The 25,964-nt window shown below is 45.1% G+C and overlaps 1 protein-coding gene across 4 annotated transcripts in view; it reads right to left on the bottom strand.

Annotated features, from left to right (window-relative positions):
- Positions 1 to 254: 254 nt before the first annotated feature.
- Positions 255 to 25,964, bottom strand: part of Snx10 (sorting nexin 10) — a 53,426-nt gene continuing 27,716 nt past the window's right edge. For all 4 annotated transcript variants that reach the window (XM_085840610.1, XM_085840609.1, XM_085840611.1 and 1 more), the window contains 5 exons: positions 13,784 to 13,870; positions 9,752 to 9,852; positions 9,304 to 9,402; positions 1,433 to 1,651; positions 255 to 981 (listed from right to left, as the gene is read on the bottom strand). In XM_085840610.1, coding sequence (XP_085696736.1) covers positions 900 to 981; positions 1,433 to 1,651; positions 9,304 to 9,402; positions 9,752 to 9,852; positions 13,784 to 13,870 — 588 coding nt within the window. In that variant the 3' untranslated portion in view covers positions 255 to 899. The remainder of the gene's footprint in view (positions 982 to 1,432; positions 1,652 to 9,303; positions 9,403 to 9,751; positions 9,853 to 13,783; positions 13,871 to 25,964) is intronic.

Here is a 25,964-nt window from a genome sequence, read left to right on the forward strand (position 1 = left end):
TATTTATGGGTAAAATTAACTCATAAAAACCTTCTTCTAACTGAAAAAAATGAACTGTGAGGAGCTATTCCTCATGGAAGCTACCTGGTGACTTTTTTTTTAAAGTACATTTTTTAATGACAGAAAATAAATCATAAGATATTATTCTAATTGCACAATGACTCCTCGCCAGAGCCAATGTTTAAGCTGATTTTGGACAGTGAGGATGTATTTCTAAATCTGTGTCTGGCAAATTTAAGCAAAATTACAAAGACTTTTGGTTTTTTTCTTCCCTCCTAAGATGTAAACGTTTGTTTTGTTGTTGTTGTTTGTTTTTTAGTGCATCTCTATTTGTAAGACACATTTTCCATTTACACATGATACAGGATACTGGAAAGATTAAATACTCTTAAATATTTCAATCAAATACCTGAAGGCAAAGTATTTTCCAGAGAAGAAGTCCCCATGAAACAAGAGCCACATGCCAGAGAGGCAGGCAGTCTGCTGTGCTGTGACTCTGCACTCTAGCTTCAGTCGAGCACTGTATTTACAGTAACTTCCTCATTGACACAGCAAGGGTGCCCTATCTGGCTTTAAATGCTACTAATACGCCTATATATATATATGTATATATATATATAATCATATAACTCATTTCACTTGAAAGCAGGATCGTATTTACAAGTATAGGATGGCAATAAAGGGCCGTATGGCATTCACAGACCTTATAGCTTCACACAGAAGCTTGGCTAGAATTAGACAACATAAAACTACTACTACTAATAATAATAACCCACCACTTTAAGAATTTCACTACCTGGGATACTGACAGTGGCATTGGGTAAAAATCTATTATGAGCCAGCATTCTTTCTGGCTGGGCACAATTTCGTTCCTAAGGTGGTAGCCCCAGAATTCCTTCTCAGGACTCCTGCAGAGCTGGGCTCGTTTTACATCCATGAGAACTGCTGTCATCACTACTGTGTCCAAGCCCAGAGGATGAACTGGAAAAGAAGAGAGGGGGAAAATAATAAAAAGAGGAAATTGGTTTTCACAACACACTCAAAGCCTGAGTAACAGAGGGGAACTTTAATTATCTCCAGTCACAAAGAGAGACAGGAAATTTGGACTTTTAATTAGCCATTTGGAGTGCAGTTGGATATTTTTTTAGCTAGATAATTTAAACGCGAATAATTCAAGTCTGACTAAATGAAAGTCACATAATCAGAATGCAGATAATTGAATTTCTGCTGCATTCATTAATTCAGTGTGGAGGTGTGTGTGAAGACCACTATGATGAGCTGTCACAGCTCAATAAAATCTCAGTCAATTAATTTTTTCATTATCTTACTATTACATCAACAAAAAGCAAAATGTGTCTGTATATGTATGTGCCCGCACATGGACATTATGTGTTATGTAAATGTGTCTGCTGAATCAGAGGGAAAGGGCTACCTTTCTGAATCATAGTCCACGTCGGCGTCTTTCTTCCCTCCTTCTTCTTCTTCTTCTTCGGGGAACCGTCTATTCATCAAGGCAAACTTGTGAATGGCTTCTTCCACCGAGTACTTGGTCTGCCCAGAAACACACGCTTCAATGTCCTCGGAGTTCAGATGGCTCTGCAGGAAGAGGTGGAGGCTGCTATCGGAAAGCAAGAGTGCATTCTGCAGGACTCTGTGCAAAAAAAAAAAAAAAAAAGGAAAAATAACTGGTGATCAGGCATAGGCCGAGATCAGTAGAAGGCAGGCAGCCCTTACAAACTGTACTACTGATGTCTTTAGGGAACTTCGCCCCGATGCTGGGCTCTGCCCGCTAACGGCAGGAAAGCACATGCTAAACTTTTACTCAATGATTTGGAATCTTAGGTGAGAAAAAACACAAAGCTAATGGCTGAAAACATCTGTTAAAAGAATAACTTCAAGGACATTTCTTCAATTAAACCATCTGTGAAGACCGTGTGGATTAATTACGGGAATATTTTGCTTACATGGTTATAAAAATTTATTCTGCTTTTAAAAATTTACGACCAATAGCACACCAGTGCGGCAGTTCTTTCTTGGACAGGCTGACACAAAACATCCAAACTTTCAACTATCATTAAAATGATATGAAAAGTCCAATACACTCCCCAGCACACTCTACACCTTAAACCTTGCCTGGTGCTGCACTGTGTATGTAAGTACCAGTTGACAAGAGATCCTTTGAGGTGACTTTCCTAATACCTAAAGCTGACTGGAAACTTCTGTAAAATCTTCAGCAGCAACGCGTCTCTATATTGCCAAAACAGTAACCAGCTAACCAGCTAACCAGGTAAACCTGCTCCCAAGGCATTTTCCCAAGTAGGCCAAGTTGGTGCTAAGGACATACTAGTCGGCCCACAGGACAGACTGAAGCTTGTTATAAAGACAGCACACATTTCCACTAACACACCAGAACCAGACGGAGGATTAAAAACAAACCCTGCAGCAGGAATCTAGCCTGGTCCAATCCATGCCATCAGCTACATGTCTGGTTTTTCTGGAGTATCACAGAACAGGAAATCGGGTCAAAGTATCCCGTCACACTTCAGTAAAAACTGGCTTCAGATCCTTTTAGCAAATGTTCTTGATGTGTAATAATTAAGTCTCTATTAACAGTTCAGTGGTGGTGTTACAAGAGACACTAGAATGGCAAAGTACAAAGTGAAGGCAAGACAGTACCACCCACAGGTCACTTTGCCAGACGTGGGATTTCCTCACACACAGACTATGAAAACTAGATCATACATTTCAGGCCAAATGAACCTTGCCTTGTATCCTGCACGTTTAAACAAGTTACTAGAAAAGTGAGTCTCCCCTGGTCATGAACAGCAATTTCGATAAATACCAAGCACATCGCAGTACCACATCTTTCTCTTCCACAGAACACAGTTAGTTCTTGAAGAAGGCAGATGTCTACAAACATGCAAAATCCAGCCATCCCCTCTGCTTCAACAGACTTACGAAGTAATCTGAGGGGAAGGGGGAACAAAAGCGATAGTATTGTGCTTTGCAAAGAGAAAATCTCAGCAAAGAATCTAAGTGTTCAACTCCATGTGCCCTCTGTCCTGGTTCTCCCAGAACACGGCCCTGTTGCACGATAAAGGTGCATTTGCCACATAGTAAAGCCTCTGCCCTAAAATCTATCTTCCTCGTTTACAAATGCTTTCTAACCATGTCCCAAATAACTCAAATTAGGAGAGAGTTTTATGGCAACAAGCCCCTGATATGAACTCGGACCCTGCTGTGACGTCCGAGCCTGTTGGTAGCTACCCACTAGCCACAGGACAAATGGCTGTTCATAGGATTGTACATACGGCTTTGTTTCTGTTGGAAATGTGTTTTATTTTCTCTATAAAATAATGGGTGATCTTTAAAATTGATTTTAGATGGTTTGAGGCATTACAGCACAGAAGTAATGTACGCTAATGGCAACGATATTGGACACAAATTCATTTCAGCTTTATTTCATGTCTAAAGCAATTCTACTGAGCCTTGAATGGCTCACGTGCTGTTATTAACTCGCTGGGTACCTAACACATGGGTACCGCAAACAAAAGTGATCAGAGTCCAGGCTGATGGAGACCTCAAGGCTACTGTCCCTTTTCTTCTGCTATAATTCAATTTCCAATTTGACTCTACATTAGGCTCCTCCGGTCCCAGTTTTCTGCTGAATACTGCCACCTGGAGGACACGGGGAAGAACTGAGAGAGCGCTTCCCATAGGAAGAAAGAAAAGTATTCCTTGACCTGCCTGAATTCACAGGGCCCTGAGAGAGTGCAAAACCAGCTTGCCTGGGTATGAATTTGAAAACAACAAAGAAAAAACTACTTTAGGATATATTCGTGTTTTTATTTTGCGGTCAGATAGTTTACAATATAAAATTTATAATATAAGTCTTTAGAGACCAGCGTGGTGTTTATAGATCTATAATCCCAGCTGGGAAACTGAGGCAGGAGAATCAAGTTCCAGGCTAGCCAGAACAACACTGTGAGGCCATCTCAAGTAACAATGATAACAACAACAATAATAAATATTTTTAATCTTAAAAATGTGACCTTTGGGAGGACCGGAGGGCACCAGTGCCTCCTCTGAGTGACACTGCTTTGCCAATGTCATGCCCACAACCGTAACAGAAGAGCGAGCCTTTGTTCTCTGTAGTCATATCTGTGCCACATTTTCCCCAAAAAGCCTAACAGTGGAAAATCAATTTCAAGCCATAAAGACTGCTTTGTAAAACAATCAATCAACTGTAGTTGATAGACGCCTCCATAACAATAAATGCATAGGCTGGGTATGGTGGGACATGCTTTTAAACCCATCACTTAGGAGGCAGAGACAGGCAGAGTTCTGTGAGTTCAAGGACAGCCTGGTCTACGTAGTGAGTTCTAGGGCAACCTGGCCTACATAGTAAGACCATCTCTAAATAAATAAGTAAGTAAATAAATAAATAATTGTAGTAATTTTCAAGCCTTTATAACAGGAGTTTCACAAATCAGCCTACAGAATTTTAAAGGAATTTCTGAAAATAAATTTACAATGCTAGTTAAAAGTTGCCACCCTCCCCACAGTAACTAAGGTAGACAAAACAAGGCCTGCTTTTCCTCCGAGTTGGACGCCGTGAAATCTAGTTTTCCTTCGTGGGATCTTATCAAGCGTGTCACAGAGTGATTCAGTTGGAGAACAATGCAGTTTACAGAATCACTTAGTTCTACAGATGCCCTGCATCCGCTGCTCCCTATCCAGACGGTGCTCCCTATCCATACAGACGGTGCTCCCTGCACACGTCTATGTAGAGTGGTTTGATGTTGAAAAAAGAAAGTTAGCTCAGCCTACTTAACTTCTCACCAAGAGCGAAATCATTTAAACCTCCAAAGTCTCATTCAGAGATATCCATAATCTATGCTGTGGTGCCCTCTATTGAACATAAAGATTTATATATAAAAAAAATTGTGTGTGTGTGTGTGTGTGTGTGTTGTGGAGAGGGTCTCTCTCTGTACGTTTCTGTGTGCGTGCCTGTGTGTATGTGTCTTTTGTTTAAAAAAAAAAAAAAGCTTTCCCACCATAGTCAGCCGTGGTGGCGAACACTTAATAGAGCCAGCATCTGGGAGGTAGAAGCAGGAGGGTCAGAAGTCTGGGGTCATCCTCCATTACATAGGCAGTTCCAGGTTAGCCTGGGCTGTCCTGAAACCACAGAAAAGTGAATACGGATTATGTAAACTCCCAGTCTAACTGCGGGTTATGCTTGCTATCACCAGGATGCGTTCCGTATACAAGAGTTGGCTCCCGTTCATAGCAATTAAACCTAGGAAATTAGTAGGGCTTCTATCACAGTTGGAGACTTACGAGCTTATAACTCCAATCTATAACTTTATGTCTCTGTTGCTATTATAAGCGCTTACGGCTTATAATTAGGAGAACGGATACAAAAAGAAAATTACAGTCACAGGGGACAATGAATGTTTGAAAATTCACAGTCACGGTGACCAGTTCAGCTGCCAGTGGCCACTCTGCTGATCTTAAACACAGCAGTGCCCAGAACAGAGGACCTCTGCCTTCGCTACAGTCTGTACAGCGAGACAAGCCCACCCCACCAGCCAAGACTGGTAAGTACTGAAACAAAGCGCCTACAACTTCAAGCCTGGACAAGATCAACTCATGCTCTTCTTTGACAGCCAATCAGAGAAACGAGTCTCCAATTCCTCCTCCGTAGTTGGCCTGAATATGCATTGTGCCTGTATCAAGTATATATTACTACACAAATGACCTTAAAATGAAATTTTCATTTCACATTATACACGCATACATATGCAGAGATATTTTGCTTTCGTGGAATTTTAACAACTTAAAAATTTACATAAAAATCAAATTTAATTCTATGCTTATTATAGCCTGTAACTGGCATATGTCCTCTTTACTATTATTGATTCCAGAGGCCTCACACCAAATGAGGGATTGGCTGCAGCCAGATGACCCTACATAATGCGGAAGCAGTCAGTGCCGCAGAGGGGACACCACGGTGTGCTCAGGGACGGTGCTTAAGTGCTTCTCACCAGTCATGGATGGCTGTCACTCATGCCCAAACCGGACCAAACAGGAGGGCTGCGCAGAGGAACAGGACGCAGAATTCACCTGTATCACTCAGCCACTGGGCCCAGTCCAAAGCCAAGTGGAACCATCATTTATTTACTCTGTGTGCCTGACTGGAGGCCGGGGGCGGGGGCCGGGGTGCCTGCCACAGGATGAAACGTGTGGACCGGAAGACAACTCTCAGAAATCTGTCCTCTCCTTCACCGCCGGGGTTCCAGGGGTTCCAGGGACCCAACTCGCATCCTCACAATTGACTACATGCACCTATTTCTATTTCTATTTTTTCACTTTTAAACTAGATCTCTTCAGTTTATCTTTGTGTATGTTGGAAATAAATGCTCATAACTGTGCCATAGTTAAGAGTACCAAAAGAAAGCTGTCTGCTCCGTGATTTGATCCTAAGATGACAATCGATATCTAATTTGTTAAGGCTTGCTTATTTTTACTTCATGTGTAAGAGTGTTTGTCTTATATGTATGTGCGTGTACCATGTTCATGCCAGGTGCCCAAGGAGGCTGGGCGTGGCCTGAGTCCCTTGGAACTAGAGTTTCAGAGGGATGGGAGCTGCCATATGGGAGCTGGGAACTGAACCTGGGTCCTCTGCAAGAGCAGTGCATGCTCTTACCTACTGAGCACCCAGAGCAAATTTTAAGTAATTCAGACACAGCACCAAGGGCTCCCAAATGGAAGTGGATGTGTCTAGGGATGAATAATGTGTAGGCTCTCTGTTCAGTCCCATAACGTGTCTGTGCCTACATCTCTGGCACGGAGCTGTTGGGTGAAAGGTCAGCGCCGTCCTTTTCGGAGTCCTTTCCAGGCAGTTAACTGTCTGAACAACACAACTCCCAGCAAGGAGAGCGATGCTCTGGCTATACCACTCTGTTCCACAGACAACCAAAGAAATTAAGGGACTCAAAAAAGAGCCTGGGTTCCGTGGCTTGGAAAACATCAAGAGCCAGGGCTGATGGGAGACCCAAGTTCCTTGAGCTCTCGAAGCAGGATGTTCTCCTCTGTGACATGTGGCAAAGCCAATGAACAAACAGCTGAACAATACACAGTACACAACACCTCTGCAGCAGCTCAGCCCCCACGGGAGCAGATACTGGCACAGGACTGTCAAAGCACAGGGCTTAAAAGCACTGCAGGGAGCAAACACTGGAAGCCGGGCACGGTGGTGCACACCTGTAATCCCAATCTGGGCAGGCAATCAGGACCAGACTCCAGTACACAGGTTTGAGGCCAGTCTAGATGACATGACACTTTAAAAAGGCCAGCCACAAAGGAGTGATCAGTGGCCTGCATTTCCCTAGTGACATAAACACAGACACTTGCTGTCCCTGAACCTGCAATAGCCCAACAGCGCCCACCCACTCCCTACCCCCAGCCCCAGGGCTAGCCTGGCCTATGGGATTCCCCCCTCCTGCTCGGGCCACAAGGCCACACTGTGGCTCCCATAGAGCAGCTTCCAGTATAGAGGCTGCTCTGCAAATGTGAGCGCCATCTCAAGGGAGAGCCATTGGCCGCTGGGCACCTTAGAGACGACAGTTAACAGAGTTCTTCCTAGGAGCGGGAGAGATGCCTCGAGGGTTAAGAGCACTGGCTGATCCCCACCAGAGGACCTGGGTTCAATTCCCAGCACCCACATGGCAGCTCACAACTGCCTAGAACTCCAGTTTCAGGGGATCTGACACCCACACACAGCCATGCATGCAGGCAAAACATGAATATCCATGAAATAAAAATAATTATATTTTTTAAATAATATATTATTAAAACATATAAATATATATTATTTATATATAAATATATAATAATAATATAAACCCAGTTGTCCCTAAGGGAGAAATAATGAAAGTCTGGACCAGCACTTTGTTCTGTCACACCTGTGACATGACAAAGGACCCTGCTGTGATGTTTTCAGAGGCCTCAGCTCATCTAACAGCTCCTCTGGGCTTTTCACAGGGGTCACTCCAGTGTCAGTCCTCCCTGTCCTCAGTTCATCAGCTCCCGGCTTTCTGCGTGTCCTAGGGACCTCCTGGAAGGAAAGGCACCGTGCCAATCTAATAGAAACAAATATTAATATTCATGTGCATACTTAGTACCCAGGCCCTTTATAAGCGAGCCACATGGGAAAAGCAGCTCGGGGTCCTATTCAGTGAACTCAAAAGGAGATAATTTCAGATCCCAAAGCCACCAGAAGAACGGACAGTTGGGGCCTTGCCTCTAACTTGTACTCGCCTGTCTCCTTGTCTACAAGATGGAAAAACACGCTCACAGCTGTTTCAGCCCTGAGTACTAAAATAATAATAACTGCCAACACTCAGAAATTAGGTTGTCAGACACTATGTTAAGTGCTCTGCAGGCCTCAGCCCATTTACCTGCCTTGGCCCTTATGGGGGAAGAGCCATCATTGTCCCTGTTTTATAGAGGGGACAACATAGGCCCAGAGAAAGGAAAAGGCTTGCCTGACTCCCAGCTACTTAAGTGGCAGACCCAGGATTTGAACCCCAGCAGCCCAGCTTCAGCATCTGTGTGCAAATCCGTGAGTGTCAGGCCTCTAGGGAGGGGGTGAGACAACGGGAAGTTCTGGTGGCCTGGACTCCAGGCAGCTCCCGTGGAAGGGTGGAAGCGTGCCCCACCGCAGAAACTGGAGTCAACCTACTGAGACCACTCAGACGACACACGCACTTGACAAATGGCCCTCTGCAAAGATGAACTGAGCCATGCAGTCAGAGAAGGGTCGTCCAGGCTGTTCTAACTGCTGTATCTGAAGCTAGTTTTAAAGAAGTGCTTCCTGTAAATACAAGGCATGCTTATCTCCTGGGAGACTTTTGTCGGCCAGACTCCTGCGTAACTTGCATCTGCTTTACCTGGGTTAGTTGTTGTTTTGGGATATTTACTTGTTATATTTGTTTGACAAGGAATAGCCTCGAACTTACTGCAAAACCTGGGTTGGCCTCAAACTCACAGAAATCCTCCTGCCTCAGAAGTGTAAGCTGGCGCTGTATCTACTGTGCTCTTAAGAGACCATGTGTTTATTCTGATTCAGGCATGCATTGTTTCCAAGCGCTGTTCACATCTGTACCATTCGATGCCAGCCACAAGATGGCGCTCTAACTCAGGCTATGAATGTGTGTGGCCAGCAGTCTTTCAGAGCTATCATCTCCCACACAGACCCGCTCTGTGCACATCCCTTGCCTGATGCAGGCCCTTACTTACTTTCTGAGGAAATCTTCCAAGCCCTGGCGGCGCTGGTCGACATGCTGGCGATTGTTCATGTTGAAAAATAGGTTTTTAGACGGAAGTTCTGGTAATTGTCTGATAAAGAAAGAAAAATGTCGATCACCAATCACGGTGACTTAGCTACAGACATCGCTCAGCGTGAAGGCATGCGTGCTGTGCACGGTAATAATCATCACACAGCTATCACCTAATTATTGTCGTGTGATATTAATTTAAAGGAGAATACGTCTTCAAACACTTCTGGGGGCCATTCGCGATTAATATCCATAAAGGCTGGTAAAGCCAAGAGATGGATATTAAATTCAGATGCAGAAGGCACAGAGGAAGCATGCCTGTGCCCTGTGCTTACCTCACGCATCTTAACGCTATCAACTTTCAGAACTAGGCTGATGGCTCCCGGAAATTTAAACTGTAAGTCACTTACACCAGCAATGCGTTGCTTTGAAGTCTTTGCCTCAGCCACACGAACTCTCTATACCTTCTTCGTACACAAGATGTTTTCATTGTAAAACACATGCTATTTGTCTGTATAGAAAGAGAAAAAACGTGAGCCTCACCTAAGGGGGAAAAGCACTTTCTTATTATATGTATTATATATCATGATGTGACCCTCACTACTCTAAGTAGTGTGCAAGCCATGAGACGTGTGTGCATTTATGTGTGCACTGCAAAATCTTTCATGTAGCTTATCAGACTCAGTCCCAGAGAAGCCACGACGACATGAATGAGCAGTGTTAGCCCTGGGTGGGCATGGCCAGACTCCCGAAGGCCTGTGCTCTCCTAACGACAAGCATTGTTTCCAAAGACGGATCAACTAAGGAAAACTCCAGTGGGCATGTTTGCCCACCCTGTCATCTCAGACTCAGGCAGGAAGCAGGAGGACTGAGTTCAAATCCAGCCTGGATTACACAGTGAGATCCCATCATGATAAACACGCACAAGCCCTAAAATGCACAATGCTCAAGCGCATCTACTGCATTTTTAACCCCAAGTCCAGGCGTCTGTGGATCAGAACTGACTTCCTGCGGCTCTTCACAAAGCATCCCAGACATCTGCAAATGTCAGCCCTGGTTCTCCTCCAGGAAAATGACATCAGCTCTAGTTCCCTGAGTGGGGCAAACAGGGTGGACAGGAAAAGGACCGGAAAGCACCTGACAGGTATAGCTGACAGCATTGTCACCAGCTAGCTGTCTGTTTCCCTGTAGCAGCCCTGAGACAGACTTGGGAAACAAACAAGTGTAAGTCCCCAGCCTAGGCTAAGCCATGATGCCTCTCCTCTGGGTAAACCCGGAATGAGCAGGCGGTCCCTCTGGGTACCACAAAGCTGACAAACAGCTGTGTCTGCTAGATTCAAAACACAAGCCATCTCAGCTGAGTGTGGTGGCTCGCATCTATAACCCAAGGACTTGAAGCTGGGGCAGGAGCATTGCCTGCCACCTGTTTGGGGCCAGTTTGGGCGACAGGGTGAATTCCAGGCAGTCTGAGCTATAGAGTAAGATCCTGTGTAAAGTCTCAACCATTCCTACAAAACAAACAAACAAACAAACAAAAATACCCTCTATTTTATATATTCACTTTAAAAGAAGACCCACTTATAATCATTACATTGCTAAATGAGAAATTAACTTTTGCTACTAAGATCTTCATTATTTCAAAACCTACCCTGCCAGTGAAGTTCTGCCGTTTTCTTGGAAATCTAAATTACTGTGTACATTTTGTTCATGAGCTGTCCCCATGAAACATAGGGCAAAGTTCCTGGATGCAGGGAGGTCAAGAGACTCAGCTGCAAAGGCCACAGTACTACATCCAGCCACTTACTCTGCCACAGAAGCAAAACCTACCGGAGAGGCCTAGGGACTCACCGCACTCCAAGGGACAACTTCAAAGCCCAGAACTGCCTGACTAATGCACTCCTTGGAGACCGAGGCAGCAGGCCCTAACAAGGTCCACCCTCTGAGTGTCCTCTCCTCCGAGAGAACCTGGCCACCACAGGGACTTCTTACATCGCCAGTGTGAGCTGGACCCATTTAAATCCAGTTTCCTGGCACACAGTTGTGGGTGTTGATAACAAAAACCCACCTGATGCTGATACCAGAATAAGGTCCATCTGTGAGCCCCTCAGCCAGAGGACAGGGTCAGGGACAGATACTTGAAGGGCCAGCCAGCTCTATCACTACTAGTATCATATCCCTTGAGGTTCATTTGAGTGAAGGGATCCCCAGCAGATGCCCTCAGAGCTAACTAATGGAGGCTAGCCAAAAGCCTCACTCACCTACCCGCTGTGAATTGTACCACGGGAGCAGGTCTACACTGACTGGCTCAGTCCCTCTAAATCCACACGCTTGTCTCAGCCATCACCAAGCCTAGAGACTTACTATTGTCAACTGAGTATTACTTCAGAGAGACACCAGAACACAGAAGGAATTGTCGGGGGGACAAAGAGATATGGTATTAACCATTTCAGATTAATACATGAGAGTGGGTTTTATTACAGCATTTTTGCTCACATGTGTAGGCTTCTGAATTCATATCATATAGCACCAAATAATCTGTATTTGGTTATCTCCTGAAAATAAGCAAATGTCATGATGCTCTGAAGTATGTGATGAGGCCCACAAACACTCTTAGAAGTAATTAAATACTTAAAATTATTTAAAATTTTCATTTTGTTTCAAATGCTTATTCTTTTTCTTTGTCTTTTTCTTTTTTTCCCCATTCCTTTGGGCAGGGAGGGCTAAAGGGACTGAGACAGGTGGTTCTCATGTAGACCAAGCTGGCCTCGAACTCCACTCTAGAGCTGAGAATCACCTTGAACTCCCCATCCTCTTGCCTCTACCCACAACATGCTGGGGTCACAGGTGTGTACCCCCACATCTGATTCAAACGTCTATTCCTTTTTAAAAATACTTATTCATTTAATTTCACGGGTATGTGTGTGCTCCTGAGTATATGTCTGTGTGCCTAGTGCCTGCAGAACCCTGGGGAGGTCAGAAGAGAGGCCGGACCCCCTGAAACTGGAGTTCCGGCTGCTGTGAGCTGCCATGTGAGTGCTGGGACCTCAGCTCCCAGGTCCTCTGCAAAAGCCAGTGCTCTTACCTGCTGAGCCATCTCCCCAGCCCAAATGCCTATCCTTACATGCTGATAACTTTGCACACAGAATGCACCTTTGGTGTGAGCTTTTGCGTAAAACAAAAGCAAAATAACAACATCAGTGGCTTAGAAAATAACCGCAAGAAGAGAAAAGCAAGGCAAGGCAGGGCAGAGTGTTTACACTAGCTTGTTTTCTAAATTAGGGACTCTTGAAGGAAAAAGATGTAGAGTGGAGTTCAGACTCCCCTTATGCAGATGACACTGAATGGTGCGCGACATGTTAACTCATTTGTGCCCTCAGATGCCTGTGCTCGACACATTTCCAGATACAGCAGACGGCCCCGGTGCACAGGAGGGGCCGGTCTGCTCTGCCTCCTGTCTTTTCCGGGAGTTCTGGGGTACACAGACAAACTCTGCTGCTCTTGCTGCATAGCAGCAGTGGGAGTCGCAGTATAGCTGCCGCAGGACATTTCCACGTGGCTCGATGCAGGACAGGTTGCTGACCTTGTCCAGGCTAAGCACGGCAGACTCCGCACCAAGCAGGCTTTCGGAAGCTCATGGTTCAGTATTCTTTCCACTTGGGCGAATGTTACTTCTTGTTGCTTCCTCTTTGTACTATTGACTCAAAGTCTAGACTAAGGCAAACTAATTGTACACTGTCATTTCCAAATTCCTGATTCTATATATAAATAGGACAAAGTATAAAGGCACATATGAAAAAAATGCTATAATAAAACCTACTACCATGTATTAATCTAAAATGGTTACTACTGTATCTCTTGTCCCCAAAACTCTATACTCCCTCAAAGTCTACGATTTACCAAATAATATATTATCTTGAAATATAATGTCATGGGCTGGAGAGATGGCTCAGTGGTTAAGAGCGTTGGCTGCTCTTCCAGAGGTCCTGAGTTCAATTCCCAGAAACTACATGGTGGCTCACAACCATCTGTATTGGGATCTGATGCCTTCTTCTGGCGTGCAGGCATACATGCAGATAGAGCACTCATACATATACATACATACATACATACATACATACATACATATTTTTTAAAAAAGAAATATAATATCACAAAGAAATACCATTGGTAAGTTATACTCTTTAACCATTCATTTTAATGTATTCACATCTTTATAAGTAAAGGCAATAAGTATTGAAATATTAATATTTTAAACAAGAACAATATGAGCTTCAAAGGAGCAACTCTTCCACTTCCTGCTTCATTTGTGATACAAACTCAGCTACGATCAGATCATCCCGACCCAGTTCTCTGCGCTAAAGAGGTTTTTCGGTTCTTAGTGTCATTCTGTCTCATAAAATGTTCACCCCCGAAAACCTGCTTCCTACTGGCTGTGTACTCACGTGGATACAGATCTCATAGTCGATGTAAGAGTGCCAAAAGTCCTCCTTCTGAATCCTGGGGTCTCGGACCCACACACTCACGAACTCCTGTAAGGGCATCGGGAACAAAGAACAGTGTCAGGATTGTGGGAAGGGCTGGAGGGAGCCGGACAGAACTGGAGGTGCCAGCCAGTGTGCTCGCCGTCCCTCAGAAAGAAGGAAGTAGAGACCATGAATCAGGTGTCACCAGAGTCCAGAAAACACGTTGCCACAAATGGAAACTTCTAAATAATGCAAAACTGAGCGGAGAGTGCTTGTGACCTGTGCGTTAAGGGTACCGGAAGAGAACCAAGAAGATAGCTCTGAAACTGGTCCTTAATACTCTGAAAAGTAAGTTGCCATTTGTCTCAGCTTTTCAGTGCAACAGTTACTAACACCACCTCAAATACCTAGGACCTGTCTAGCAAATAAAGAGAAGTAACAAAGGTCTTTTGAAAAGCAAGCACTAGGGACAGGGAAACTGCCCAGCCCAGCCACACACCCTCTCTCCCACAATTTTTAATTACATTTTCTATACATCAAGTCACTTTCCCTTCATCTTTGTGTTTGAGCAAGGGGGACGTTTTCTACAGCAGAGGCACAAGGGCACACCTGCAACCCCAGCACTTGGAGGGACAGAGGCGTGGGGGTGGGGCATACATTCCAGGCCAGGCTTAGCCACAGAGCCAGAGTCCAAGTCAAAACAACAAAATAAATTAGTAAGTAAACACATAAAAAAAAAATACATTGTGGATAATTGTGTGTGTTTGTTTTCAAAGATAGTAAGAGTAGAAGAAAGGAGTTGGAGAGAGCGCTCTTGCTCTTCCTGGCGTCCCAGCACACACATGGTAACTCCAGTTCCTAGCGGATTTGACCCTGTCTTCTGGGCACTGCGTGCTTGTGGTGCACAGATATACATACAGAAAGAACACCGCCAGGCGTGGTGGTGCACACCTTTAATCCCAGCACTCGGGAGGCAGAGGCAGGTGGATTTCTGAGTTCGAGGCCAGCCTGGTCTACAAAGTGAGTTCCAGGACAGCCAGGGCTACACAGAGAAACCCTGTCTCGAAAAACAAAAAACAAAACAAAACAAAGAAAAAACAAAAACCAAACAACAACAAAAAAAGACACACAAAAAATTTAAAATTTTTTAAAAAGATTCAAAAGAGAAGAGGAAGGCAGGCCATGGGTTTGGACAGACCTCTGTGCTGTTGCTCAGATAATAAACAAGAGGTTTCCCTCAGTCCCTCAGAGACTTTTCAAAAGCTGAGAGGCAGTTCCTGTTTGCTGACAGTAACACTGCATCCAGCAGGTCTGTGTTAGAAAGCAGCACACCCTGTGGTCCTGCATCTGAGAAGTCTCACTGCACGCCCTCAGGGGCCTAGGGAGGCAGGGGCAAGGCCAGCCTGGTCTACAGAGTTTCAGGACAGCCAGGGCTACACAGAGAAACCCCATCCTGAAATAAATAAATAAATAAATACAAATAAATCAATAAATCTATGTTTGCTTGGTCAACAGGACGGGGAAAGAGAGGGAATAAAGGAAGAGAAGAGAGTGATGGACAGGGAGTTAGGGTTCACAGCTATACCACACATCCAATCTCAACAAGTAAATAGACTGGGAAGAGAAGACCGCAAGCCTTCAGAAGACCACGCCCCCATCCCAGCCTCCCAACCCTGCACACCTAAGGCTCCGCACCATTCAGGCTTTTACGGGTCTTTCTTTGACCCAAAAGTTCTCTCTTCTAATTTTAAAAGAAATTCTAAGTCTCACTGGCCCTCAAAAGTAGTGTCATCCTTGGCACCGTGCCTAGTGGAGGACTAAGGGACGGTTGGTTCCGAGTCAGCGTGTCCCGTGGAAGCCACATTCCCACAGAGGGTATTGGTAGCGCCAGTTTTCCATGGAAAAGGCACAGATTCTCCGATGAGTCGAGCATAAGCCAACTCTTTCCAACCACTCAGGGTCACACATGAACAGAGATGGAAAACATGGGCCAGCATTGAAATGGCAGGGCCTCGAGCACCGCGAGCAGAAGTGGGAGTCAGGCACGGAGGCTCAGACTTATAAATCCCAGCACTCAGGAGGTGGAGGCAGGATCGTCCCGGGTTCAAGGCCCCTGGCCCTATACTGAGTTCCAAACAAGTCAGGTACACAGGGAGGTAGAGGCGGGAGGATGTCTGAATTCAAGGTCACCCTGGTCTATGGGCAAGCAAGTTCTAGGACACCCAGGGCTACATAGAGAAAGAAGCCCTGACTCAGGGAAAAAGGGGGGGGGGGAGAAAAGGGAGGGGAAGGGAGGGAGGGAGGAGAAAAGAAAGAAGAAAATCTAATCTAGGCTTTGTTAATGAAGGGGAAAAACCAGTTTCAGTACAAGAAAAAGAAATGGGGTTTGGGAGGGGGAGAAAAATTTAAAAATTTAATCCAAGTCTATCAGTACACATCATTAATTCCAGCACTCAGGAGTAGAATCACCTCATGGTGAGTCCCAGGCCAGCCAGGGCTACAGAGAGACCTTGTCTCAAATCACCATGGTCACACTGGCCTGCCCACCTCCCCTCCCTTTCTTCCTTCCTTCTTCCCTAACTTCCTTCCTTCCTTCCTTTCTTCCGCCTGTCTGCCATCCATTCATCCTTCCTTCCTTGCTTCCTTGCTTCCTTGCTTCCTTGCTTCCTTCCTTCCTTCCTTCCTTCCTTCCTTCCTTCCTTCCTTCCTTCCTTCCTTCCTTCCCTCCGGATCACTACATAACCCAAACTGGCTTTGAACTCTCAATCCTAACTCAGGCTCCCCCAACACACACCTCAGTTCCCAAGCCCAGATTTCTCTGACTTAAGGCTCCAGCCACAGACTGGTCCACTCTGTCACACCTTCTTCCTGTGTACCTAAATCCTCCCTAGGGCAACAGTCCCCCTCATCCCACCCTGACTCACACAGATAACAGTCTCCTGGGACAGAAAGCTAAAGACTCACACAAGGCTCTGCTTCCCAGCAGTTCCCTAAGTGGTGACCATTGCTGGGGAGAGCAAGACTCCATTAACAGCTGCCTGAAGTTGGGCAGAGGACTCCAGGATTGCAACAGGGCCTTGTGTCATTTATGCCCTTGAACACTGGTCTTCCTACCTGGATTACTAAAGCCAGGCCGTTTTCTTTTTCTTCCTTCTGCTTCCTACCCTAACCTTTTTCTGGCTTTTGCTTGTCAGATCTCTCCTGGTGTGATTTATTTGACTGTCCTAGGAGAGTGGCTTGCTCCCTGGCTCCTAGTGCTGGACGGCACTAACCAGTGGGCCTCTTCTCCTGGATCCTACCATAAGCAACTTGGGCCGGCTTTCAAGACAAGAATGCCTGACACCTTCAGTATCTCTACCAACATCAGTCGGCCAATCAGCGGGTGCCTGCACAAATGAGCAAATTGCCTTCATGGGGAAAACTAAATTAAACTTGAGCTGAAATAAAAACCTCTTCCACCTGGCCTCTTGGACACCACTTATCATTGAATTAAGTTATTCCCTAAAATAGCCTCAAGTTTATCTTAATTTACCCATCCCATCCTCCAAAGGTGTGCCAATTAACCATGGAAGGTAACCGGTGAAGTGTTTAAGATCTATGACAACCAACTGTCTTCAAACACCCTGAAGAACTTCAGAAACGCCTATTTACATAGAAATCATTAAAAATCACTCTGACACCCTCAGTAACTTTGTCCCCTAAGACTTGTGCAGGGCAACAATTTGTTGGCCTAGTTGGAGTTAAAATATGTACCCGAATGTAATAAACGTGCATTTATTTTAAAATATTCCACAATTTGGATGGACCTCTTCTCCTCCACCCTGCAATTAGTAGGAATTAGTGAACTTTCAACACACTTCCAGCTACGAACAGCATGCCCAGACAGCCGAGGTTCACCTATAATCTCTTTAATTAGACGCATCCCTCACGACCTGCCTGCCATCCTTCACCGAGACGCTGACAGGCTGTCCGCCACAGAGGACAGCCCCATGTCCCATACCTGGAATCATATGGATTTCCTATGGAAATGGCTTCCAAAGGTGCTGTTAGTCAATTTAATAACCTTATTAAACACTTTAATGACTTCTTGGGCCTAATGACTACATCTGCTATGAAAGAAAATGCAGGAGGAGTAGAATTAAAAATTTAAAGTAACTTATCCTGACTGCACTCCGTGAGAAAGCAGGCCATGAGGTCTGTAAAAACCCAATCACTGTGTATTTACGCTTTGATTTCTGTGGGCCATTTCTCCCTGACCCCTGACCGCTGACCCAGCTCCAACCTTATCTGTCTGCCTAGCCTCTTCTTCTCTAACACCCAGGCAACATTGCTCCAGTTCTACAGATAAGAGACGATTAAGCCCTCGAAGATATGGGCACAGGAGAAAAATTCCTGAATAGAACAGCAATGGCTTGTGCTGTAAGATCGAGAATCGACAAATGGGACCTCATAAAATTGCAAAGCTTCTGTAAGGCAAAAGACACTGTCAATAAGACAAAAAGGCCACCAACAGATTGGGAAAGGATCTTTACCTATCCTAAATCAGATAGGAGACTAATATCCAATATATATAAAGAACTCAAGAAGGTGGACTCCAGGGCTGGTGAGATGGCTCAGTGGGTAAGAGCACCCAACTGCTTTTCCAAAGGTCCGAAGTTCAAATCCCAGCAACCACATGGTGGCTCACAACCACCCGTAATGAGATCTGACTCCCTCTTCTGGAGTATCTGAAGACAGCTACAGTGTGCTTATGTATAATAAATAAATAAATCTTTAAAAAAAAGAAGGTGGACTCCAGAAAATCAAATAACCCCATTAAAAAAATGGAGCTCAGAGCTAAACAAAGAATTCTCACCTGAGGAATGCCGAATGGCTGAGAAGCACCTGAAAAAATGTTCAGCATCCTTAATCATCAGGGAAATGCAAATCAAAACAACCCTGAGATTCCACCTCACACCAGTCAGAATAACTAAGATCAAAAATTCAGGTGACAGCAGATGCTGGCGAGGATGTGGAGAAAGAGGAACACTCCTCCATTGTTGGTGGGATTGCAAGCTTGGTTTTTTTTTTTTTTTTTTTGAGACAGGGTTTCTCTGTGTAGTCCTGGCTGTCCTGGAACTCACTTTGTAGACCAGGCTGGCCTTGAACTCAGAAATCCGCCTACCTCTGCCTCCCAAGTGCTGGGATTAAAGGCATGCGCCACCACACCCGGCCTTGATTGCAAGCTTGTACAACCACTCTGGAAATCAGTCTGGCGGTTCCTCAGAAAACTGGACATAGTACTACCGGAAGATCCCGCAATACCTCTCCTGGGCATATATCCAGAAGATGTCCCAACCAGTAAGAAGGACACATGCTCCACTATGTTCATAGCAGCCTTATTTATAATAGCCGGAAGCTGGAAAGAACCCAGATGCCCCTCAACAGAGGAATGGATACAGAAAATGTGGTACATTTACACAATGGAGTACTACTCAGCTATTAAAAAGAATGAATTTATGAAATTCCTAGGCAAATGGATGGACCTGGAGGGCATCATCCTGAGTGAGGTAACCCAATCACAAAAGAACTCACATGATATATACTCACTGATTTCACTGATTAAGTGGATATTAGCCAGAAACTTAGAATACCCAAGATATAAGATACAATTTGCAAAACACATGAAACTCAAGAAGAACGCAGACCAAAGTGTGGACACTTTGCCCCTTCTTAGAATTGGGAACAAAACACCCATGGAAGGAGTTACAGAGACAAAGTTTGGAGCTGAGACGAAAGGATGGACCATTTAGAGACTGCCATATCCGGGGATCCATCCCATAATCAGCCTCCAAACGCTGACACCATTGCATACACTAGCAAGATTTTGCTGAAAGGACCCTGATATAGCTGTCTCTTGTGAGGCTATGCTGGGGCCTAGCAAACACAGAAGTGGATGCTCATGGTCAGCTATTGGATGGACCACAGGGCCCCCAATGGAGGAGCTAGAGAAAGTACCCAAGGAGCTAAAGGGGTCTGCAATCCTATAGGTGGAACAACATTATGAACTAACCAGTATCCACCGGAGCTCATGTCTCTAGCTGCATATGTATCAGAAGAGGGCCTAGTCGGCCATCAGTGGAAAGAGAGGCCCATTGGTTGTGCAAACTTTATATGCCTCAGTACAGGGGAACGCCAGAGCCAAGAAGTGGGAGTGGGTGGGTAGGGGAGTGGGTGGGGGAGGGTATGGGGGACTTTTGGGATAGCACTGGAAATGTAAATGAAGAAAATACCTAATTAAAAAGAAAGAGAGAGAGAGAGAGAGAGTAGCCCAAAAGTCAGATGACCAGCAAGACCAGACTGGGTTTAGAACTTGGATTTGCCTCTTATCCAAAGCCTGGACTCTAGTGGTTCCTTTCGCAGCAATGTGATGTCACCGTGTCCCCACCCAGTAGGACTGGTCATTGTGTCTCCTTTGGGCTCCTTTTGGCCTGTGACACACTCACGGGCTTCTCTTGATTTTGGTGACCTTGATGACTGTGAGAACTTGCTGGGTCTTTTGTAGATATTCCTCAGCCAGAGCTTATCTGGTGTCTGTCTCAGTTCTAGACTGGGGTCCTCCATGCTTGGAAGGAAAAACAGAGATGAAGCCCCATCTTTCAGCCATCAAGGGCACCTGCTGTCCCTGGGAGTCTTCCCTGCTGTTTTACTTTGGTCACCTGGCTGAGGCACTGACTGGCTGATTTTCCCAGCATAAGCTTACTGTTTCCTATCTGTATACATGTGAAGATAAACGTGTACTAATTTTTTCCAGTCACTTCTAATTTAGTTGTAGCTGGCAAAGTAGTTCTAATATTTAAAATGTATTGGAATGCTAACGTGAAAGAGAGGGATATTAAACTATAAATCCTATATCGTCTCCATTTTCTAAAAATGCATACACATTAAGTACAAGAAAGGGCTGGGAAGGAATAGCCCAGGCATCTATCTTTTTCTTAAAGCGTATATTCTGTAGTGAACAGATCTTTTCAAATCTGGGAGATGGAAATAAAATCTTTTTTGTTGAGGCTCAGAAAGAATGAAACAAAGCTCCCTAGTGACTGTCACACAAATGGGCTCCGCATGACAGCAGTGTCCCTTGGAACGTGCTGCGTGGGGAACAGCTGGCTTCCCAGACTGCTTTTCTTTCCTTACTTTTAATTTTTATTTATTTATTTTTATGCTTATGGGTGCTTTTGCCAGAATGTATGTCTGTGTGCCTCGTGCATACTCGGTACAGGAAAAAGTCCAGAAGAGGGCACCGGATCCCCCAGGCCTGGAGTTACGGACAATTGCGAGCTGCCACCCTCACTGTGGGTACTGAGATTCAAAGCTGGGTCCTTGGAAAGAACAGCAAGTGCTCTTAAAGGTTGAGCCATCTCTCCAGCCATAGAAAGGGTGTCATCTTTCAGTAGGAAAACTTGGTAACTGGGGAGAATGACAGCAGCTGAGAATAAGAAGAAAGAGGTGTGGACATGAAAGGAAGAGGAAAATAAAATCAATATAGGTTTGAGAGAGTGTTTCAAGGGTCTCGAGACAGGAGCCTCTATTGTTTTAGTGATATTCCTTCATTCAAACCCGAGTCAACTTCCAGTCAGCTGCACCCCTGTGTTTTCAGGCTGTGGGGTGCAGCTTGGTGGTAGAATGAATGCTACATATTTGCTAGACCCAGCACGACAGACGCACAAGCAAATAATACCAAACCTGGGTATTGTGGTGTGCACCTGCAATCCCAGCACTTGAGAGGTGCAGGTAAGAGGACTGCCATGAGTTTCAGACCTCCCCAGGCTAAATAATGCGTGGCGGAGCCAGCCTGGCCTACATGGTGAGACCTTGCCTCAAATCTCTAAACAAAGAAAAACCTAACTTTCTTTCTTTTTCTTCTTTTCTTTTCTTTTCTTTTCTTTTCTTTTCTTTTCTGTTTTTTTTTGGGGGGGTGGGGGGGTATGGGGAGGAAGGTGTTCAAGCCAGGGTCTCTGTGTAGCCCTGGCTGTCTTGGAACTTACTTCGTAGTCCAGGCTGGCTCAGATTCATAGAGATCCACTTGCCTCTGCCTCCTAAGTACTGGGATTAAAGGGTGCACCACCAATGCCCAGCCACCGCCCTTTCTTAAAGGGAGTCCAAAATGTTTCCATTGGAAACAAACTGTATCTTAAACCCCATCAGCACTGCTCATCCATTCAGGAAGGCTCTTCATCTAAAATGGCAACAGATCTCTGGAATCTCTGTAGCACTCTTTTCCTCTGTTAGCTGATGGGGACCTGGTGGTGCCTGGAACTCTCCTGGGACACCTGGGCTTGTCATACTCTGGGTACTCACCGCCAAGCTCAACCAAGCCAGGTGTAGTGCACAAACCTTTAACCCCAGCACTCAGGAGGTAGCGGCAGATGCAGCTTTTTGAACCTGAGCTCCTGTTCAAGGCTAACTCGGTCTAGATAGTAAATTCCAGACCAATGAGGGCTACATAGCGAGACCCTGTCTCAAAACACCAAAAGAATAAAAACAAAGAACTCATTTGAGTGTCAATAACTGGTGGCTGCCTGAGAGTCACTGTTATTCCCCCAACATGATGTAAATGTTCTTTGAAGAAGAAAACTACATATTTTTTAAGGTGTAAGTCTCAATTTCCCTAATGCTGCAACCCTTTAATACAGTTCCTCACGTTGCAGTCTCTCTAAAATTATTTCTGTTGCTATTTCATAACTGCAACTTTGCTACTGTTATGAATCATAATGTAAATATCTGATATGCAGGATATCTTAAAGGGGCCATGACCTACAGGTTACTGCTTTAAAGGGAGAATACAGCTATCGTGAAGGAGGAAGTGTGAATACACACGTGTGAATACACACACACAGCCGTAAAGAGTCTCATCCCCGGCAGGATGCTCCAGTTACAGTGACTGAGGAAGAAACGGGGCTCCTTCATCGGGGAGCAGCAGCCCTAGAGGGGGAAGAACAGGATGTGAGTCTTGAGGAAAACAAGCTTCCGGAGGCAGGGGACGAAGGTCCCGGGTGCTGTAGAGAAATAAGACTGCTCCTTCCGGGCATCAGAATATAAAAATGGGCAAAAATGACTGACCCCACAAAAGATGCTGCTGGCTGAAACTCGTCCCCTGTCACACCCACCTGCCTTTCCATTTGGATCTGGGTTCTGTCTCATTAAACACAAGGGTTGATTCAGTTGGGTCCGCCTAATTATTCTTATTAAAATATGTAACCATAATATTTTAATTGTAAATTAAAGTTGCATGCATGAATGAGCCTGAATTCATTTCAATTTTACAATGGCCCAATGCCAAGGCCTTTTTATAGGGACAATCCATCAGCTGAGATACTGCTCTCCTGGGAATTCGAACCAATGTGCAAATGGAACGTGCTTAACTAACAAGGGAGACTCTCACTCCCTCCCCTCCTCTTGCTAGATTTATTATGGTAATAAAGCTGCTTCGACAAGAGAGACTACATTTCCCAAATCTTTTTTAAAAATTACCAAACCTCGAGGCTGGCACCACCAGCTATGACTGGCATGTCACTCCTGGCCATCTGCATCCTGAACAATGATGGCAAGTAGGTCTTAGTTCTCATGCCAAGCCCATGATTAATTAGGAATGGCTGCTATCTATGGGCATCAACTGGAAAGTGCTTATATAAATACTGGACGAACATCTAGAACAACCAGTGATACTACTGCATTTGACCTTTGCATGTGTGATTAGGGGGATCTTGACTTTTATTACGCTGAACAATAAGCAATCACTAGACTCTACAGACTTCAATAACTCTAGCTGGCCTTGACTACAGGGTATTCTTGGATTAATCAAGGAGATGAAATTACCTCTTGTGTATATGTGTGCAACTCTGGCTGTCCTGGAACTCACTCTGTAGACTAGGCTGGCCTTTGAACTCAGATCTGCCTGCCTCTGCCTCCCCAGTGCTGCGACTAAAGATGGGCACCATCACTGCACAGCAAGAAGACCTTTTTAAGATAAGGTTGTTGGAAGAAGTCTCCTTTTGATTCCCAACAGGGGCTTGAAGGCACAGTGAGTGTCAGCCTCCTTCAGCAATGTATGGAAGAGAAAGAAGGGCTAAAGCTGGGCAGGAGGGCACTGCCAGAAACAGCCCAGGGCCAAGACTGTGCAGAGCTTTCGAGGTTCTACAAATAAGCTCAGAAGAGAGAGGAAGAAGTGCCCCAGAGCTGGGGAGAAGGGAGTCTGGAGAAAGACTTTGGGCCTGCAGGTCTCTAGAATACACGTGCAGGAATTCTGGCTATGCTCATAAGGCTTAGCACTGTGGGTCCACATGGAGACTGGACAAACAGCTGATAAGCAGCCAGCAGTTACACTACAGCACATCAGGATCTCACCTGTCTATATTCATTTCTTCCTGATAGAAGCTAAGCTTAATCTCTGAACACTGCACATCTATTTGCAGTATATTTTCCCCTTTCCCATTGAAGAAATTGCCATTTTTAAATTCATTCATGATGTAAGATTGTTATGAAATCATTTAATCAGAGATGACATTTTCAAGATCACTGATATGTTATCTTTATATCGTTGGTGTGATGGTTAATATTGATTATCAGTTTGACAGGATCTGGTATCACCCGAACAATAGAGGGCATTCTTGGAGTAATCAAGGAGATGGAAGCGCCCCCAGGCGTGCCTACAAGGGATTATCTTGACTATGCTAACTGAGGTGGGAGGCCTCCCCCTAATCATGGGTGTCACCATTCCCTAGGCTTGCGTCCTGGACTTCACAAAAGGACAAGGTTGCGCATGAGAACCCATAGCACCCTGCTTCCTGATTGTGGGCACCACATGATCAGCTGTCTCCGTCTCCTGCCACCATGGCTCCCCCACTGAGACAGACTACATCATGAACTATGAGCCAGAAGAAACCATTTCTCCTGAAGGCTGCTTTTGTCAAGGTACTTCCTCACAACAGCTAGAAAAGCAGCTAGCACGGTGCTCCAGTAACAAGTCAAAAACAACAGAGTGTGGGAAGATAACCCAGTCTATAAAGGATTTGCCATGCAAGCATAAGGTCCTGAGTTTGATCCTCAGAATCCATATAAAAAGCAGGTCACAGTGGCATGCATCTGTCATCCCAGACTGGAGAGGTGGAGGCAGGAGGATTGCCAGCCAATCTAACCCAACTGAAAGGCTCCAGATCCCAGTGAGTGACTGGTTCTTAACACATAAGTTGGACAGCCTTCTGAGGAACAACATCCAAGGTCGACCTCTGGCACACACATGCACATATGCACACATGCACCAATGCAGGCATACACACATGGAAAGAAGTTGGACATGGTGGTTCACACCTAGTTGAAGACCATCTTGAGCTACATAGTGTATCTCTACCAGATAGACAAGCTTTTTCCTGGTCATTTTCCCCTAAATGATACAGCTATTACCTCAGCATTTACATTGCACTTAGGATTATAAGTCTTCTAGAGATGGTTTAAAGTATCTGAGAGGGGGCTGGCAAGATGGCTCAGTGGTTAAGAGCACCGACTGCTCTTCCGAAGGTCCCAATTTCAAATCCCAGCAACCACATGGTGGCTCACAACCATCCCTAACAAAATCTGATGCCCTCTTCTGGAGTATCTGAGGACAGCTACAGTGTAGTTACATAATAAATAAATCTTTAAAAAAATAAAATAAAAAATAAAGTATCTGAGAGGCTGGATATGGAAGCAACCCCTGTAATCCTAGCCCTGGGAAGGTAGAATCAGAAAGGTCAGAGAGTCAAGCCCCATCTTGGCTGCACAGTGAGTTCAAAGCCAGCCTGGTATCCTGTCTTAAAAGACTGGAGAAATATGTAAATACTTGGAAGGACTGGGCAGGCTAGATACAAACACTGCACCAATTTTATACAAAGGGCTTGATCATCCTGAGACATTGGCGGGTAGTCTCCTAGAACCAATGCCTTGTGGGTAGTGAAGGATAGCTGAATTAGCCCTACCCCAGATGGAACCCAGGAAACTGGGCTTTGGAAGCCTGTAAGTCTAGGATGCAATCAAGAAAAGATAGTTGGGCTGGAGAGCTGGTTCAGAGGTTAAGAGCACTGACTGCTCTTCCAGAGATCCTGAGTTCAATTCCCAGCAACCACATGGTGGCTCAGAACCATCTGTA

This window comes from Mus caroli, unplaced genomic scaffold (genome assembly GCF_978045245.1).
Source record: "Mus caroli unplaced genomic scaffold, Mus_caroli_1 scaffold_7, whole genome shotgun sequence".
In the NCBI taxonomy this organism is placed as follows: domain Eukaryota; kingdom Metazoa; phylum Chordata; class Mammalia; order Rodentia; family Muridae; genus Mus; species Mus caroli.